At 43.3% G+C, this 17,050-nt stretch overlaps 1 protein-coding gene across 1 annotated transcript in view; it reads right to left on the bottom strand.

Annotated features, from left to right (window-relative positions):
• Positions 1-17,050, bottom strand: part of BTBD11 (BTB (POZ) domain containing 11) — a 341,497-nt gene that overhangs the window by 115,396 nt on the left and 209,051 nt on the right. The window contains exon 4 of the mRNA XM_011937042.1: positions 2,619-2,823. Coding sequence (XP_011792432.1) covers positions 2,619-2,823 — 205 coding nt within the window. The remainder of the gene's footprint in view (positions 1-2,618; positions 2,824-17,050) is intronic.

Genomic DNA, 17,050 nt, shown 5'->3' with positions numbered 1-17,050 from the left:
CTGCCTCAGCATCCTGAGTAGCTAAGACTACAGGTGTGTGCCACCACACCCAGCTAATTTTTTGTATTTTTAGTAGAGACGGGGTTTCACCTAGTTGGCCAGGCTGGTCTCAAACTCCTGACCTCAGGTAATCTATCCACCTCAGCCTCCCAAGGTCAGAGGACTCTTAAAGCTCACATGCAGGCAGACCATGTAGACATCAAAAGTAGAAACTGAAGTAGAAAAGATGGGGTCCTGAGCCATACAGTGGCAGTGGTCTGGCGGGGAAGGAATAAAGAAATCTCACTGATGCAGCCTCAATAAGACCTGCTGACCAGCTGGAGATGGTGAAGGAGAGGAAGGAGTGCCAGTCAAGCCTCAGTTTTCTGACCAGGGCGATGAGGCCAATGGTGGTACCATTCTTAAAGCCTGGGGAGAAAGGAGGAATAGTGGGTTTTGGGGGAGAGCTGAAGGCTGTAGTTTTGAAGTAGTCTGAGCTCTCCAGATGGAAATGTCCCATGGGCACTTACATCAATAGGTTTGCTCATCCTTTCATTCTACAAATATTTGTGGACTTCCCATTCTGCTCCAGATGTTGAGTTTGGCATCAACTGAGGAGTGATGGCCAAAACAGATGTGTTCTCTGCCTTCATGAAGCTTTACAGGCAATAAATAAACACAGAAATACACACATAGTTACAAATTACGGTAAGTGTGAGGCAGAAACGAAAAAGGTGCTAGGAGAAGAAGAATCAGCCTGCAAGTATAAGGCCTGACAGTGGAAACTGGAAGTCGGCCGAGTGGGATGAAAAGGTTCTGGAGCTCAGAGGAGGCAGTGTCTAGCCACAGCGAGGAGAGGGGCTCATCTGCATTGAGGTGGGAGCAGGAGATGACATGAGGGAGCTGAGCCAGAGAAACTGCACTACTGGACAGGCTGTCGGGGCTGGGGGTGAAGAGCTAGACACCCCATAGGTGAGGCCAATGGTTTCCATTCTCTCAACTCTTAGCATTTGTACCCAGAGACAGCAAAGTTTCGGTGTGTCTGAACGATTATTTTTTGGCCATGGGCATCTTACCACTTCTCCATTTTGGGCATGTTTGCATGTGAAAATATGCACAAGGTACTGACTGATTTGTTGTGGATGGCGGGAGACTTGAGTAATTTAAGGAGTTAATTTCCTGATTAAGTTAACTCCAGACTGGATTGAAATATTGGTGTTAAACTGGGATTCTTAAAGAAAAAGAAGTAGCCTGGCATGGTTGCTCACTCCTATCCCAGCACTTTGGGAGGTTGAGGCAGGAGGATTACTAGAGCCCAGGGTTTGGAACCAGCCTGGGCAACATGGTGAAAACTTGTCTCTATAAAAAAAATGCTAATATTAGCTGGGTGTGGTGGGGCGTGACTGTAGTCCCAGCTACTTGGGGGGCTGAGGAATGAGAATCACTTGAGCCGGGAGGCAGAGGTTGCAGTGAGCCGAGATCATGCCACTGCACTCCAGTCTGGTGACAAGAGCAAGAAAAAAAAAAAAAAAAAAAGAAAAGAAAAGAAAAAAAGAAACAGCAATCTCCATATAGCCTATGTTCCATCCTTTTCCCTTAACTGAAAGCCAAGAGACATGGTTTTGTAAGAGAGCCCAATTCAGCCTCAATGCATCTGGCAGAAACAGAGCATCCAACAAGCTTTTCAAAACCACTTGGCACCAAGTAACAGAAAGGAAAGCTGTAGGAGCCCAAGTTGGAAGTTGTTCAGCTATATGCAGATCATATCTACAACAACAATAATAAAATTTAACATTTATTGAGCACCTACTATGTGCTGGGCACTGTTCAATTTATTTAATTTTCAAACAACCCTATGTAGGATTTACTCTTTGTATCCCTATTTTGCAGATGCCTTTCCCAAGGATCCCCAGCTTTAATTAGAAGAGCCTGGATTTGAACCTAGGCAGTCAGGGTCACAGAGCCTGCTCTCTTAACCACCCTTTTTGATAAAGGGGTCACACCTATACACCTATAGTTCTTAGAGTAAATGGGTCTGTATGGAGGAGGGGCCTGATTCGTGAGGCACTGTGGGGAGAGGATCTATGAACCCGTCGCTAAAGGAAGTGGGGAGGCAGAGAGGAGGCCTCCAGGCAGTCTCCGGGTCCTCTCCCAGTTCCTTCCTTCCCCATGAGGATTCGGCTTCAAAGAACCGTCACACTGCCTCCCCCTGGGCAATCAAGCCCCTTGCACACCCGAGAGGCCCACTTCTGGCTGAATAGGTGCTTCTGGTTCTCCCGGGTCCCAGGGCAGCCACGATGAAAGAAGATGAAGATAACTCCCACGCGAGGCGGTGGCGTCCTCCAAGACTGCCTTCATGAGGAAGCCACCTTCACTGCAGAGGCCCTTACCCCTCCGGAATTTGCAGACCCACTTATCTGACAGGCCAGTTTTATCCTAAACAGAACCAGCCCTATAAAAACCCATTTCAAGGACCCCCACACAGGTCTAAGATACCCACTCAGGGTGCAAGGTTCCCACCGGACCACTCTGGCAAGTTTTAGAAAGGGAGTCCTTTCTACCCCATCATCCTCCCCATTTGGACACTTGCCCCACTCTGGAGGCAGTACCCACCCACCACAAGGCAAGGCATTTCTTACCTTTCCACCTGGAGGTTGACTTTGGAAGGTTCCACGTTGGGGTTTTCCCATTCCATTTGCGGGCAGTGCATGAAATAGCAAAGGGTGTACAGGGCCTCGGGCTCCCAGTACAGCGCCCCCTGCTTGTGGTGCAGGGGGGTGCCATTGCCGTGGTGCTTGGCATTGAGGGGCTGCAGGTGATGCATTGCACGGGACACCAGGTCACCTGTGGACAGAAGGAAGATTTCAGATCCTCCAGGCAGCCAACACTGGCAGAGAAACTGTACCTGAAGATTTCTGTAGTGACTGGTCCTTGCAGTCCCTTACTTAAATGAAATGGTCCATGAGACCTTGAAGTTACACACCAAGCAGAGAGGAATGGATTCATTTATTTGGCATAGGAGGGCTTACTGAATCTGGGGTGCTATTTCAAGCACAGAGGGCTGCTAAGATCATTTTAACCCTGCCCTTCTGGAACGCAATGTTTCTAACAAGGCGCAGGCAGCTCTTTGCGTCCCATTCCTGAGTACTGCCTCCCTCGTCTTGTGACACACCCTCTATGTTGTGGCCAATACTGCTTTAACGGTAGTCATAAGAATGGGCTATGCTCTCTCTTGCCCCTGAGCCTTGTGCATATGCTATTCCCTCTGCCCAGAACATTCTCTCCCTCTTCTTCTCCAGGCTAACTCCTACTGATCATCTAGGTATCTGCTTATAAATTAATTCCTCTAGGAAACCCCCTCTGGAGTCACCCCTGCCTTGACTTGGTTATCACACTGTACTTTTCTTTTTTTTTCCTTTTTTTTTTTTTTTTTTTTTTGAGATGGAGTCTCTGTTGCCCAGGCTGGAGTGCAGTGGCATGATCTCCACTCACTGTAACTTCTGCCTCCCGGGTTCAATCGATTCTCCTGCCACAGCCTCTTGAGTAGCTGGGACTACAGGTGCCTGCCACCACAACCGATTCATTTTTGTAATTTTAGTAGAGATGGTGTTTCACCATGTTGGCCAGGCTGCCCTCGAACTCCTAACCTCAGGTGATCTGCCCGCCTCTGCCTCCCAAAGTGCTGGGATTACAGGCATGAGCCACCATGCTTGGCCCTATAAAAGTAAATTTGATGACAACAAAACAGTGTACAGTTCACCCTTGAACAACGCAGGCTGGAACTGCATGGATCCACTTATATATGGATTTTCTTCCACCTCTGCCAGCCATGACACAACAAGACCAACCCTTCCTCTTCCTTCTCCTCCTGGGCCTACTCAACATGAAGATGACAAGGATGATGACCTTTATGATGATCCACTTCCACTTCATTAATAGCAAATATATTTTCTCTTCCTTATGGTTTCCTTAATAATTTTTTCTTTTCTCAAGCTTACATATTGTAAGAATATCATATATAAGAACATAACATAAAATACATGTTAATGGGCTGTTTATGTTATAAGTAAGGCTTCTGGTCAACAGTGGGATATTAGTAGTAAGTTTTTGGGGAGTTAAAAAAGTTACACAGAGAGTTTTGACTTCACGGGGGTTCAGTGCCCTTAAGTCCCACATTGTTCAAGGATCAAATGTAATTAATTCTAGTTGAATTCTGGCCCTGTTTTCCTTTTTATAAATAACAGGTGTTACAGAAGTGTTAAGGGCTCATATCAAATGGAGCCTTTCTTTTTAAAGTAATTAAGATTCAAATGAATTTAAAATAATCACTCTATAATCAATATTATTTAATGCACTGGCCCTGTCCCACTTATGATCCTCTCATGCACATCACAATATGTTGCATACCTTGGGAGACAGTTGACTAAGATATCTGTGATGGTTAATTTTTTTTTTTTGAGATGGAGTCTCGCTCTGTTGCCCAGACTGGGTGCAGTGGCGCGATCTGAAACCCCTGCCTCCCGAGTTCAAGTGATTCTCCTGCCTCAGTCTCCTGAGTAGCTGGTATTACAGGCATGCACCACCACTCCTGGCTAATTTTTTTGTATTTTTAGTAGAGATGAGGTTTCACCATGTTGGCCAGGCTGGCCTCGAACTCCAGACCTCAGGTTATCCACCTGCCTTGGCCTCCCAAAGTACTGGGATTACAGGCGTGAGCCACCGGTGCCCGGCCAGTGATGGCAAATTTTATGTGTCAACTTGGCCAGGCCATGGTACCCAGTTGTTTGATCAAACATTAGTCTAGATGTTGCTCTAAAGAAGGTTTTTTTTTCTTTCCAACTTTTATTTTAGGTCCGGGGGTACACATGCAGGTTTGTAACATGAGTAAATTGCATGTTGCAGGGGTGTGGTGTACAGATTATTTTGTCACCAGGTAAACAGCATAGTACCAGACAGGTAGTTTTTCAATCTTCATGCCCCCTCATCCCCTACCCTCAGGTAGGCCCTAGAGTCTATTGTTCCCTTATGAAGGTATTTTTTAGATATGGTTAACATTTAAATCAATAGACTTTGAGAAAAGCAGATTACCTTCCACAATGTGGGTGGGCCTCATCCAATTAATTAAAGGCCTTAAGAGAAAAGACTGAAGTTCCCCGAAGGGGAAAGCATTCTGCCTCCAGACTGCAACATCTTCTACTAGAATCTCCAGCCTGCTGGCCTGCACTGCAAAATTTTGGACTTGCCAGCTCCTATAATCACATAAGCCGATTCCTTAAAATAAATGACTTTCTCAGTCTTTCTCTCTACAGAGAAAGAGAGAGAGAGAAATCCTGTTGGTTCTGTTTCTCTGGAGAATGCTGACTCATACAATATCTGACATGATGCTAGCCCCTGTTGGGGGAATGTGTCTTCCCCATCCCCTCTCATTGTTCAGCTGAAACCAGGCCTTTAGATCTCACCCCTTCTCCACCATCCTGCTGTACATTTCAGTGTGACACATTTCCCTAACATCCAAACTCGAGTAAGTGAGGCAAAGTGAGAGGCAGGAGTTGCTCTTCCAAAGGCTTAGGACTCATCTCCTGGCTTCCTGTTTCCTGCCTGAGGGAGGGGCCACTACTTCAAAAGATGACTGACAAGAGGACTGTTCACCAGTTTTAGGGGGGTTGACTATGGGAATGAGGTTCACAGAGCTCTTGATTGATTGATTATAGATTGATTAAAGTCCTTCTCAAGACAAGATTCCAAGCAGCTACTATTTTTTTCTCTTTTTTTTTAAGAGACAGTCTGTCACCCAGGCTGGAGTACAGCAGGGTGACCATAGCTCACTGCAGCCTGGGCTCAAGCGATCCTCCCACCGAAGCCTCCCAAGTAGCTGGAACTACAGTCACAAGCCACCATGCCTGGCTATTTTTTAATTTTTAATTTTTTGTAGTGGAGATGGAGTCTTGCTTTTGTACCCAGCCTAGTCTTGAACTTCTGGCCTCAAGTGATCCTCCTGCCTCAGCCTCCCAAAGTACTGGGATTATAGGAGTGAGCCACAAGCAGCCCCTATTTCTAATAGGAGTTGTCAAAATAAAGGAAAGCTCTATGTTATCTAAGTCCTAAGGCTTTGTCAGGACAGCCTAACTAGACTATAATCCACTGGGCTCAGTGCCTGGCCAACAGATCAGGGCCTTGAGCAGATGGCAGCAGGGGGTATGATGGTTAATTTTAGGAGTCAGCTTGACTGGATTTAGGGATACCTAGATAGCTGGTAATGCATTATTTCTGGGTGTGTCTGTGAGAGTGTTTTCAGAAGAGACTGGCATTTGAATCAGTGGGCTGAGTGAGGAAGACCTGTCCTCACCCAATGTGGGCAGGCACCATCCAAGTGGCCAAGACCTGGAGAGAACAAAAAGGCATAGGAAAGGTAAATTCTCTCTCTCTCTCTGTCTCTCTTCTGGAGCTGGAACACTCTTCTCTTGCCCTTCCACCTCCTGCCATATGAGGACATGGCAACAAGCCACCATCTTGGAGGCAAAGAGAGCCAGACCACTTGACCTTGACCTGGCTGGTGTATTGATCTTGAACTTCCCAGCCTCCAGAACAATGAGAAAACACATTTCTGTTCTTCATAAATCCTCCAGTCTCAGGAGTTTTGTTAGAGCAGCACGAATAGACTAACGCAGGGGGTTACATCCTTACATCTGTCTGCATCTTCACATACCCAGCCCTGAGCCTGCCTCTCCACTCTCCATTTCCCACAGCTGGAAAATTCATCCAAGAAAAATTTTAAAAGCATCAAGGAAGGACATTCTTTTTTAGAGGCAGATCACAGGAAGACACAAGGGCAGCTGCAGATGGAAAACGTGGAGAACTACTGCCGAAAGTTAGGTAGGGGTCAGAGGAAAGAGTTCAAATCTCAGCTCCAGCCTGTGTAAACACAGGTGAGTCACTTGACCTCTCAGGTGAGGAATAATCTTCACCTCTCAGGTGGTTATGAGGGTTAAGTGCAAAATGTGCAAATGCCTGGCACACTTGGCATTGAATAAGCAGTTCTCCTGGACTCATGGCCTACCTGCTCTTCCTCCTTTCTGAGTGGTGAGACCAGGATGCTGGGTACATGGGACAGAGAGGGATAGTCCTGCCAGCACCCTGAATCCTGAGCACCTGATATGCTGCTTCATGCTGGGGTTGACTTTTTAGGACTCTACACTGCAAAGCTGCTCACCCCTGGGGTCCCTTTGGGCACTGAGATCCCTAGCTGCTACTGCTTCCTTTTTCTCTCCATTCTCGTCTTTTAGAGATTGCACTCCCTGGGAGGAAGAAAAAAAAGGAAGTTGAGCTGGGTGCCTGCCTCCAGGCATTCACATCACTCTAGCCTAGTAAGGGGAAGCTCCAACCACTGGTCAGAATAAGAACTCCCAATCAGTGAAAGTCGGGAAGGAATCTAGAAGAAAACTCAAAGATAGAGGCCTGGGGTGGGATCAGGCACTGTGACAATGTTTTTAATTTTCCGATGAGGACAGTGACCTACAGTAGAGGAAACGGAGACAGCAGAGGTAGAAGCCCCAATATGCTGAGCACCTACTCTGTCTCTGGACATTTAGACACGTTTTCTGATTTGATTTATATAAGAGCCACACGAGGTGGGTATTATTATATCAATTTCAGAGATGGGAAAATTGAGGGAGGAGGCAACTAGCCCAGGCGTCACTCAGCAAGTGGCAGACTGTGGCTCCAACCTGGAGTTGGACATACAATGTTGGCTTGTGTTGTCACTACAACACAGTGCCTCCAAAATGCCACAAATCTAGAACCCACTTTTGGGTGGGGCCCTTAAAAATTCTGATGAAGAGTCTGAGGCTCAAATCCCAAACATCTCCCAAAGTCGTTGCCATCGCACACTCCAGAGTGGGGCCCACTTCGTGGGGTGGGGGCTCAGGAGATTGGTCAGTCTCTGCTGATGGAACAGAGCTTCCAGCTTGGGGTTCTCAGAGTCTGTCCCATTGGTGTCTGTCTGGAGGACAGCGGGGTGGCAGATGGGTCAACCTGCATAAGTGACCAAGGAGGCTGTAAGAAATCACCGAGCAGGAAGAGCCTGGTGGGGTGGAAGAAGCAACTCAACAACGAGGGAGGCCCAGAAGGAAGCTGGTGCCGAAATCAACAGAAGCCTGGCTTCTCTGATCAGACTTCCTGCCTGGCCCCTGGCAGAGCTGAAAGAGCTGCTCCCTGAAAGCTGTGAAAAGGAGGAGGAGCTCAGGCAGCTGAGCTCTGGGGTCACCTGAGGAGGCTAAGGTAGATGACAGCAAACCAGCAGCTAGTGCTTCCTGTGTGCAGGATAATTCTCAGCACTTTATACCTGTTACACCAATTTAAGTGCCACATGACCCAGTGGGCAGGTCCTGCTAGCATATTCATCTCACAAATGAAGAGAGTGAGGCACAGAGAACTAATAAAAGTACACTGCCATTGAGTCCAAGAACTGGCCTGGAAGCTGCTGCCATCTGGCTCTCCCCCACACCACACTGCCCCGTGAAGGCAGAGGTCTTCATGTCCTGGGGGCAGCGCTGATACAGTGAGGCCTCCGGAGATCCCAAACTGCTTCTGCATCCCCAGGGTTTTGGCAGAACAGCTCAGCATCCCTTCCACTGGTGTCTGTTGGTGGTGGCATTCTTGGTGGGCATAGAGTGGGGAAGAGCTGCATAGACCATGCAGGCAGGGTTGATGCCAGTAGCTTTGGAGAGACCTGGAGACTTCCCAGTCCTGCCCTTGGCTGGGAGGTCAGGGTCGTCCAAGGCAGCCCCAGCCATAGGCTCACGCAGGTTCACAGGAGGCCAAGGCTGCAGGCTGTGGGCAGCCCCAAGCTGGGCCACAGCCTGGCAGGAAGAAGTGGTGGTTACACATCAGATGCTACCTGGGGACTCTGAAAAACTGCGGGGCGCAGAGGCTGGAATTCCTGTGAATCTGCATTTAGAGGGCAGAGTCTGAGAAGCTCTGAGGTTGGCCAGATCTGAGGTAGACCTGGCCTCCACTGCCCCCGGAGAGAAGCAGTTTGAAGGGTGTGGGCTGCCTGGTAACTGAGCCATGTTGACACTCACTGTCCTCTGGGAGGAAGGCTGTGCTGCAGACAGCCTGGAGTGAGCAAGGAAGATCGGAGGGAAAGCCAAGGGGGAAGGCTGCCATCAGGAAGATGTGAGAAGCGATTCTATTTCTTTTCCTTCCTTTTCAGTTGACACATAAGAATTGCACATATTTATGGAGTACGCAGTGATATTTTGATACATGTACATAATGTATGATGATCAAATCAGGGTAATTACCATATCCATCACCTCAAACATTTATCATGTCTTTGTGCTTGGAACATTCAAAATCCTCTCTTCTAGTTTTCTGAACATATACAATACATTATTGTTAACTATATTCACCCTACAGTGGCAGAGGACATTAGAACTTGGTTCTTGATCTAGCTGTAATTTTGTATCCATAACCAACCTCTTCCTATCCTCTTATCCCAGCTATTCTTCCCACCTTCTAATAACTATAATGTTAGTCTCTACTTCTACGGGCTCAATTTTTTTATGATTCCATATATGAAGAAGATCATATGGTATTTATCTTTCTGTGCCTGACTTATTTTATTTAATATATCGTTCTCCAGTTTCATCCATGTCGCCATGAAGGACAGGATTTCATTTTTAATGGTTGAGTGGTATTCCATTGTGTATATATACACATTTTCTTTATCCTTTCATCTGTTGATGAACTCATCATAGGTTGATCCATATCTTGGTTTTATAAATAGTGTTACAATAAACATGAGGGTGCAGACATATCTTGGATATACTAATTTTTGTTCCTTTGGATAAAGCCCAGTAGTGGAATTGTTGGATCATATGGCAGTTCTATTTTTAGTTTTTTGAGGCTCCTCCACACTGTTCTCCATAATGGCCGTACTAATTTACATTCCCACTAATAGTGTGTGAGGATTCCCTTTGCTCTACATTCTTGCCAGTATTTGTTATTTTTTCTTTTTGATAACAGCCATTCTAACTGGGGTGAGATATCTCAGTGTGGTTTTGATTTGCATTTCCTTGATGATTATTGATGTTAAGCATTTAAAAATATCCTTATTGGCTGTTTGTATGTCTTCTTTTGAGAAATGTCTATGTAGACCTTTTGCACATTTTAAAATCATATATATATATATTTTTTTGCGGTTCAGTTCCTTGTCTATTCTAGACATTAGTCCATTGTCAGGTGAATAGTTTGCAACTATTTTCTCCCACTCCAAAGGCTGTCTCTTCAATTTGTTAATTGTTTCCTTTGATGCACAGAAGCTTTTTCATTTGATATAGGCTCATTTATCTATTTTTGGTTCTGTTGCCTGTACTTTTGAAGTCTTACCTCTAAAATGTTTGCCTAGACCAATGTCCTGAAGCATTTCCCCTATGTTTTCTTCTAGGAGTTTTACATTTCAGGCCTTGCATTTAAGTCTTTATCCATTTTGAGCTGATTTTCGTATATGGTGAGAGAGAGGGATCTGGTTTCATTCCTCTGGATATGGATATCCAGTTTCCCCAGCACCATTTATTGAAAAGAGTATCCTTTCCCTAATATACATTCTTGGTCCCTTTGTTGAAAATCAGTTGGCTGGAAATATGGATTTATTTCTGGGTTCTCTATTCTGTTCCATTGGTCATGTGTCTGTTTTTATACCAAAACCATGCTGTTTTGGTTACTGTTGCTTAGTATACTTTGAAGTCAAGTAGTATGATGCCTCCTCTTTTTGCTTAGGATTGCTTTGGCTGTTTAGGGTTTTTTGTGTTTCCATATAAACCTTAAGGTGTCTTTTCTCTATTTCTTTGAATAATGTCACTAGTGTTTTGATAAGGACTGCACTGACTGTAGATTTCTTTGGGTAGGATGGTAATTTTCCAATATTAATTATTCCAAACCATAAGCATGGAATGTCTTTCCATTTTCCGTGTTCAATTCTTTCATCAGTGTTTTGTAGTTTTTATTGTAGAGATCTTTCACCTCCTTGGTTACATTTATCCCTAGGTTTTTTTTTTTTTTTTTTTGTAGCTATTGTAAATGGGATTGCTTTCTTGGTTTGTTTTTCAACTAGTTTGTTATTGGCATATAGAAACACTACTGATTTTTGTGTGTTGATTTTGTATCCTGCAACTTTACTGAATTTGTTACTCAGTTCTAACAGTTTTTTTGGTGGAGTCTTTAGATTTTTCTAAATATAAGATCATGGCATTTGCAAAGAGGGGCCATTTTACTTTCTGTTTTTTGATGTAGATGCCATTTCTTTCTCTTGCCTAATTGCTTGTTAGGGCTTCCAGTACAATTTGAAAAAGAGTGGTGAAAGTGGGCATCCTTGTACCATTTCTTAGGGCAAAGGCTTTCAGATTTTTCCCAATTAAATATAATGTTATTTGTGGGTGTGTCATATATGGCCTTCACTGTGTTGAGGTTTGTTCCTTCTATGCCTAATTTGTTGACAGTTTAGGGATGTTGAATTTTGTCACATGCATTTTCTGCCTCTATTGAGATACTCACATGGCTTTTGTTCTTTATTCTGCTGATGTGATGTGTGTGTTTATTGATTTGCATATGCTGAACTAACCTTGTATTTCTAGGATTCATCCAACTAGATTATGATGTATTATTTTGCCAATGTGCTGCTGAATTTGCTTTGCTAGTATTTTGTTGGGATTTTTGCATTTATGTTCACCGAGGATATTGATCTATAATTTTCTTTTTTGTTGTGATTTTGTCTGGTTTTAGTATTAGGATAATATTGGCATTGTAGAATGAGTTAGGAAGAATTCACTTCTCTTCAAGCTTTTTTGGAATAGTTCGAGAAAAATTGGTGTCAATTCTTCTTTAAAAGTTTGGTAGAATTCAGCAGTAAAGCCATCCAGTCCTGAGCTTTTCTTTGTTAGGAGAATGTTTATTACTGAGTCAATCTCATTACTTGTTATTGTTATGTTCAGGTTTTCTATTTTTCATGGTCCAATCTTGGTAGGTGGTAGGTGTCCAGGAATTTATCCATTTCCTCTAAGCTTTCCAATCTGTTAGTGTATAGTTGTTCATAATTGTCTCTAACGATCCTTTGTATTTCTGTCATATCAGTTGTAATGCCTCCTTTTCGTCCCTAATTTTATTTATTTGGGGCTTCTCTGTTTATTTCTTAATCTAGCTAAAGGTTTGTCAATTTTGTTTATCTTTTCAAAAAACTTTCAATTTTGTTGATCTTTTGTATTGTTTTTGTTATTGTCTCTATTTCATTTATTTCTGCTCTGATCTTTATTATTATTTTTTTCCTTCCACTAATTTTGGGTTTGCTTTCTTCTGGTTTTTCTAGTTCCTTAAAGTGCATTGTTAGGCAGTTTATTAAAAATCTTTCTACTTATTTTGATGTAGGTGTTTATTGCTATAAACTTTTCTCTTGGCACTGATTTTGTGTATACTATAGATCTTGGTATGTTGTGTTTCCATTTTTATTTGTGTCAAGGAATTTCTTAATTTTTTTTTTGAGAGACAGGGTATTGCTATGTTGCCCAGGCTGGAATGGAGTGGCTATTCACAGTTGTGACCGTAGAACACTATAGCCTCAAACCCCTTGGCTCTGGTGATCCTCCTGCCTCAGCCTCCTGAGTAGCTGGAGCTACAGATGCATGTCACTGTGGGTGGCTCTTTAATTTCTTTCCAAATTTCTTCATTCACCCATTGGTCATTTAGAAGCATGTTGTTTAATGTCCACGTATTTCCAAAGTTCCTCGTTATTTCTTTGTTATTCTAGGGTTATTCCTTTGTGGTCTGAAAAGATACTTGATATGATTTCAGTTTTTAAAAATTTGTCAAGACTTGTTTTGTGACCTAACATATGGTCTAAACTGGAGAATATTCCATGTGTTGTTGCAAAAAATGTGTATTCTATGGCTGTTGGGTAAAAAGTTGTATAATGTCTGTTAAATCCATTTGGCTTAAAGTGCAGTTTAACTCTGATGTTTCTTTGTTGATTTGTCTGTCTGGATGATCTGTCCATTACTGAAAGTGGGGTGCTGAAGTCCTCTACTATTATTGTATTGCAGTAAATCTCTCCCTTTAGCTAATAATGTTTGTTTTATATATCTGGGTGCTCTGGTGTTCGGTACATATATATTTAAAACTGTTATATTCTCTTGCTGAAAGGATTCCTTTATCATTGTATAATGACCTTCTTTGTCTCTTTTTATGTGTTTTTTTTTTTTTGACTTAAAGTCTATTTTTGTCTGAAATAAATACAGCTACTGTTGTAAGTTTTTGGTTTCCGTTTGTGTAGAACATCTTTTTCCATCCCTTCACTTTTAGTCTATGTGTGTCTCTACAGGTGAAGTGAGTTTCCTGCGGGCAGCACATAGCTGGGTCTTGCTTTTTTTATTCTTTCAGCCAGTCTATATCTTTTAATTGGAGAATTTAAACTATTTACATTCAAGGTTGTTAATGATAGGTGAAAACTTACTCCTGTCATTTTGTTAATTGTTTTCTGATTGTTTTTTATATTGTATATTATATTGTATATATTTCTTCCTCGCTTATTGCTTAGCTTTGCAGTTTGGTGGTTTTCTGTAGTAGTAATATTGATCCTTTTGTTTCTCATTTGTGTATTTGCTTTATCAGTGAGTTTTATACATTCATGTATTTTTATGAGGGTAGATATTATCCTTTTACTTTCAGATGTAGGGCTCCCTTGAGCATTTCTTGTAGGGCAGGCATAGAGGTGGTAAATTCCCTCAGTTTGTTGTTGTCCTGGGAAGACTATTTTTCCTTCATTTCTAAAAGATAGCATTGCTGGATATAGTCTTCTTGGCTGGCAGGATGTTTTTTCTTTCCTTTCAGCACTTTGAATATATCATCCCATTCTTTCCTGTCCTGTAAGGTTTCTGCTGAGAAATCTGTTGCTAGTTTGATGGGAATTCCCTTATATGTAGCTGGATGCTTTTATCTTGCCCTTTTAAATTTTTTTCTGTGTCTTTGACATTTGACAGTTTGACTATAATGTTCCCCAGAGGGGATCTTTTTGGGTTTAATCTATTTGGAGATCTTTGAGCTACCTTATATGAATGTCACCTATATCACTCACAGGACTTTTGAAGTTTTGAGCTATTATTTTATTAAATAGGCTTCCTATGCAGTTGCTTTTTATAATTTTATGGAGTAGCTTTTGCAAGGAAAGACTTTTTGCTGTAGATGTATCTATAGTGTTAGTTGGGTAGGATTCTTTGGCTTTGATTCTGAGTGGGTCCAGCAGTGTAGCCTTTGTATGATTTCTTCCGCCATAGTCAACGTCAGCAGTGTCTGCATGTTCCTCACTAACTTAGACTGTAGTTGTTTGTGATGGATGTGGTATGGTTTTGCTGGGGACAAGGATGCTGGATGGGCCAGTCCTTGGGCTCCTGGATGGCGCACAAAGGTGCATGGTGGTCCCACCACTGAAGAGGCAGGTTCACTGGACAGCAATGGCAGTGGGCCCTGATTGGGCCTGTCCTGGGGCCCTTGAATGGCACACATGGGTACTGGTGATGGTAGACCCTGGGTGAGCTGATCCTCAGGCTCTTGGGTGCTGTGTTTGGGTACTGATGCTGGTGGTCTTGCCTTTAGGTCCCTGAGTGATGTGTGGGACCACTGGAGGGGGCAAATTTGCTATTAGTGGTAGCCCTGGGGCAGGAAGCTCTCAAGTACTGGGGAGTGTATGCTTTGGCTTCCTATGTCCTGGAGGCAGCCTCCCTGATGTGCAAGACCACCTGTTCCCCATGGCATAGGGCACTGACTGGGCTTAGGTGCTGAGGATGTGGCTGCACTGCTGGGTCCAGCTGGTGTTGCAATGCTGCAGACTTCTGAGTGGATATGGGAGATGTTAGCTGAGGCCCAAGAGTATGGAGATGCAGGGGCTACTGGGTTCCAGGGCAGGATATAGTCTAGTAATGACTACTCACAAATTGGTGCTATGCTGCAGCAGCTTGGTTTTACAGGAGTGGGGAGCAGGGAGGGACTATCCAAGAGTGAATCTCCTCTCCGGAATAATGCAGTTTCCTGGACTCTAGGCATCTCCCTGTGCTAGGCTTGGGTCCTGTGAGGGCTGAGGGGTTTTCCTGTAACTAGCATTGCAGGTGTTCTAAATAGCAGGCCACTCTCTGACCTCTGGATTGAGAGGAACGGAGACATTGCTGGATGATTGGCCAAAGAATCAAAGAACCAGAGGCTCCTAGAGTTGGGACTGGCCTTTGAGCTAATCCAGCCTGTCCTCTCCAGAGTCCTTTCTGTAGCATTCCCCAGTGAGAAACTATTATTACCACTATTACTAGTAATAATAGTAAAAGCTGCATCACGTGCTGTGAAAAGTATTTAATATACATGGTTTTTAATCCTAACAGTGCTCTATAAGGTATGTATTAATATCATTTCAATTTCACAGTAGTAATCCTCAACTGGGTTGCTTTTGCCTCCCAGGGAACATTTGACAGTGTCTGGAGACATTTCAACTGTCACATCCAGGGGTTTGCTACTGGCATCTAGAGGTTAGAGATACTGCTAAACATGCTACAGTGCACAGGACAGTTCTCACAACAAATAATGTAGTCCAAAATGACAACAGTGCCAAAGTTAAGGAACATGTTTTGTAGACAAGAAAACAAGCCCAAGGTTAGGGGGTTAATAAGAGGCAGACAAGATTTCAACCTAGGTCTGTCTGACTCTAAGGTCTGTGCTCCTCACTCCAAATAATCAGAGTCCTTCTTTCAAAGGCAGCTCAGTGAAGCCTTGGCCAGCTCTCGGTCCATCTTGAAGCAATTTAGCATTATGTAGCAAAGGTACTAACAACTACTCATAACTCCTGACTCAGTAATTCCATTTCTGGGAATCTGTCCCAATATTTGAATTCAAAATGTAGCAAAATCTTCATGCACAAGGATTTGCACCCAAACCTTACTTATGGGATCCAAAATTTGACAAACAAGTGTTTAAAAATAAAAAGCATGATTAAATAAACTCTAGTACATCCACATGATAAAATAGTAAACTTGTGCAGCCATTATAAATGATTACATAGAACTGCGATACCAAAAAAAGAATCCTCATATTAAAATGTTAAGTAGAAAAGAGCAAAATTCAAAATTGCATACAGTATAATCAGGATTATGTTATTAAAAACTATGTACTAAGTAAACACCAGGGAGAAAAAACCCCAAAGTGTTGACCAAGGACTTTTCTCCCTAGTGGGATTATCAGTGACATTTTGTCCAATTTTTCTGTAGTTTCTGAACTTTGAATTATGGTATGTGCTACTTGTATTACCAGAATAATAAGCTTACTGAGGTGGCATTTACTTTCTTGCACCTTCCATCTAGGTTGAGGGTGGAAGACACTTATCTTTCCCTCTGTCTCTCTCAAAAACTTCCATTAAAAAAGCTCAAAATAAGAAGATTCAAAAGGAAGTGGAGAAGAGAAGAGAACCATTTTGAGCCCCTACTCCACTTATTCACTTCCCCAAGGCACTGGGAAGCCTGATGGTCAGGTGCCTTTTGCCTTGGTTGAGCTAACCGTCTCACCATCTCCTCAGAGCACCTTTCAGCTTGCCCTGCATTTTCAGGCTCCCTTCTTCTGTTCTTGTTTTCCCACCTTTGATTGCCCTTTCCTGCATTCTCCTAACAATTGAAGACCTTCAAGGCTATGACCAAATGCTACTTCTTCCGTGAAGCCCCCCAGGATGTCCCTGGTCAGAATCAAGTCTCTCTTTTCTCTATATACCTGCAAATCCTGCTTATAAAGTCTAACACATTACGTGTTTAATTCTGTTGCATTTCACAGTTAATTATCCACATATCTGCTTTCCCTACTGAGTCTCAAAAGCAGAGACCATGCCTCATCCATTGTCCTGTTCCGGGAAGGGGAGGCAGTGTGGCATGTGGTTAGGAACATGCTCTTGATACTCAGACTGAGCCTCCAACCTGCTACTAAATAGCTGAGTGACCTTAGGTGAGTTATTTAACGTCTCTGTAAGTGAGAATGATTATGACCTAATGAATTTGTTTTG

Source organism: Colobus angolensis, unplaced genomic scaffold (assembly GCF_000951035.1).
Source record: "Colobus angolensis palliatus isolate OR3802 unplaced genomic scaffold, Cang.pa_1.0 Scaffold10, whole genome shotgun sequence".
In the NCBI taxonomy this organism is placed as follows: domain Eukaryota; kingdom Metazoa; phylum Chordata; class Mammalia; order Primates; family Cercopithecidae; genus Colobus; species Colobus angolensis.
This window is presented reverse-complemented; position numbering and strand designations above follow the sequence as displayed.